This window comes from Rhagoletis pomonella, unplaced genomic scaffold, assembly GCF_013731165.1.
Source record: "Rhagoletis pomonella isolate Grant_MI unplaced genomic scaffold, Rhpom_1.0 Rhpom_scaffold_00002, whole genome shotgun sequence".
Lineage (NCBI taxonomy): Eukaryota > Metazoa > Arthropoda > Insecta > Diptera > Tephritidae > Rhagoletis > Rhagoletis pomonella.
In genome coordinates, this window is record NW_023458556.1 from 32,803,535 (window position 1) to 32,804,922 (window position 1,388).

Consider the following 1,388-nt stretch of genomic DNA (forward strand, 5'->3'; position numbering starts at 1 on the left):
CATAATTAATTTTATCCTCTCTTTTTTTTCTCAATTTCCCCCTTCTTTGCAGCAGTAGCTGAATTGGAAAATCATCAGAACGCATTGATCTCAGCACATGTGATTCAACCAGTAACCGATTCACCGAGCGCACCAGTCGCACCAGTCGCCACAAACACCACCAATACATCACCCGAGTTGCTTAACTACCAACAGTGCCTTTCCAGTGGCGTCAGCAGCAGCAGCATTACTGGTCATATGACCAGTAACGGTTTAATACCTCCTCCAACCAATAGCCATCATCCTCATCCTCATCACCACAGCCACAGCCACAGTCACAGTATCTCACCGAAAGTTGAACATACAGCAACAGCAACAGTTATGCCAGGCACATCTACCGCGAATGCCGCTGCCAGCGGTAATATTCCCAGCCCCTACAGCCATGTCACACTGGCCGCACACAATGGCGATAGTAGTGGCACAAATGCTGCCAGCCTAATGCCGCCCCATACGCACGCCCACACACATCACTCACACTTGAATATGAATCTCAGCGCCGCTGCTCAAAGTCAAATGATGCCGACGGCAGTGTCACAGTCGCATGTGCCTCCTTCTCACTCACAAATGATGGCCGCAAATATTTACTCGACAATTGGTCAGCCATATGCTAGCGAGAATAGCAATTTTGGCGCCATCTATCATCATCAGCACTATCACAGCAGCTATGCAAGTCCCTATGATAAGCTGAAGGTAACCGGTCATATGCGTCAGGCATCAGCCGCTGCGGCTGGCAGTCCCACGGCGATGGCTTCAGCAGCGGCAAACGCTTATAATATCAGCAGCTATCAGTCATTCTATGGTTCACCGCATCAAATGATGCGTCCAAATAGTTACATTGATTTGGTGCCGAGGTAAATGTTCCAAGGGGCAGCAATACATAGAAGCAGCGGCGATCATCCATAGTTAGAAATGTAAGAACCAGTGAAATGTTGCAATAAGTAAAACATATTTTTATGTTGAGTGCAGTTGAAAAAGTAAAAATTTACTAATTTTGAAATTGAATAATTAAAAGTATTAAATTTGTGTAGCCACTTTTTTAAGTTTTCGTAATCATACATTGCAACCGTACTTAGTCAATTAGCAACCAAAAAAGTTATTCAACTAAAGGTGTTCTTAAAGAAAATTCATTGTCTAGCTATTCGTCTTTAATGATATTAGTTAATTTAATTGATCTATGCTAATACATATACAATTTATTTAATTTATTTTTAGTTCAATTATTTTTGATGACATTAAATCTTACGCTGTGTAATATTGATTGTATCTTAAGAAGTAATTAATGCAATTGCAATTGTAAATAATCGCTCAAAGTATTTGAATATAAATTAAATAAATAAAATTTAAAAAAA

The 1,388-nt window shown here is 40.4% G+C and overlaps 1 protein-coding gene across 1 annotated transcript in view; it reads left to right on the plus strand.

Annotated features, from left to right (window-relative positions):
* The window catches only part of LOC118733456 (T-box transcription factor TBX1), a 73,401-nt gene extending 72,402 nt beyond the window's left edge, over window positions 1-999 (plus strand). The window contains exon 8 of the mRNA XM_036462842.1: window positions 53-999. Coding sequence (XP_036318735.1) covers window positions 53-894 — 842 coding nt within the window. The 3' untranslated portion in view covers window positions 895-999. The remainder of the gene's footprint in view (window positions 1-52) is intronic.
* The last annotated feature ends 389 nt before the right edge of the window (window positions 1,000-1,388 follow it).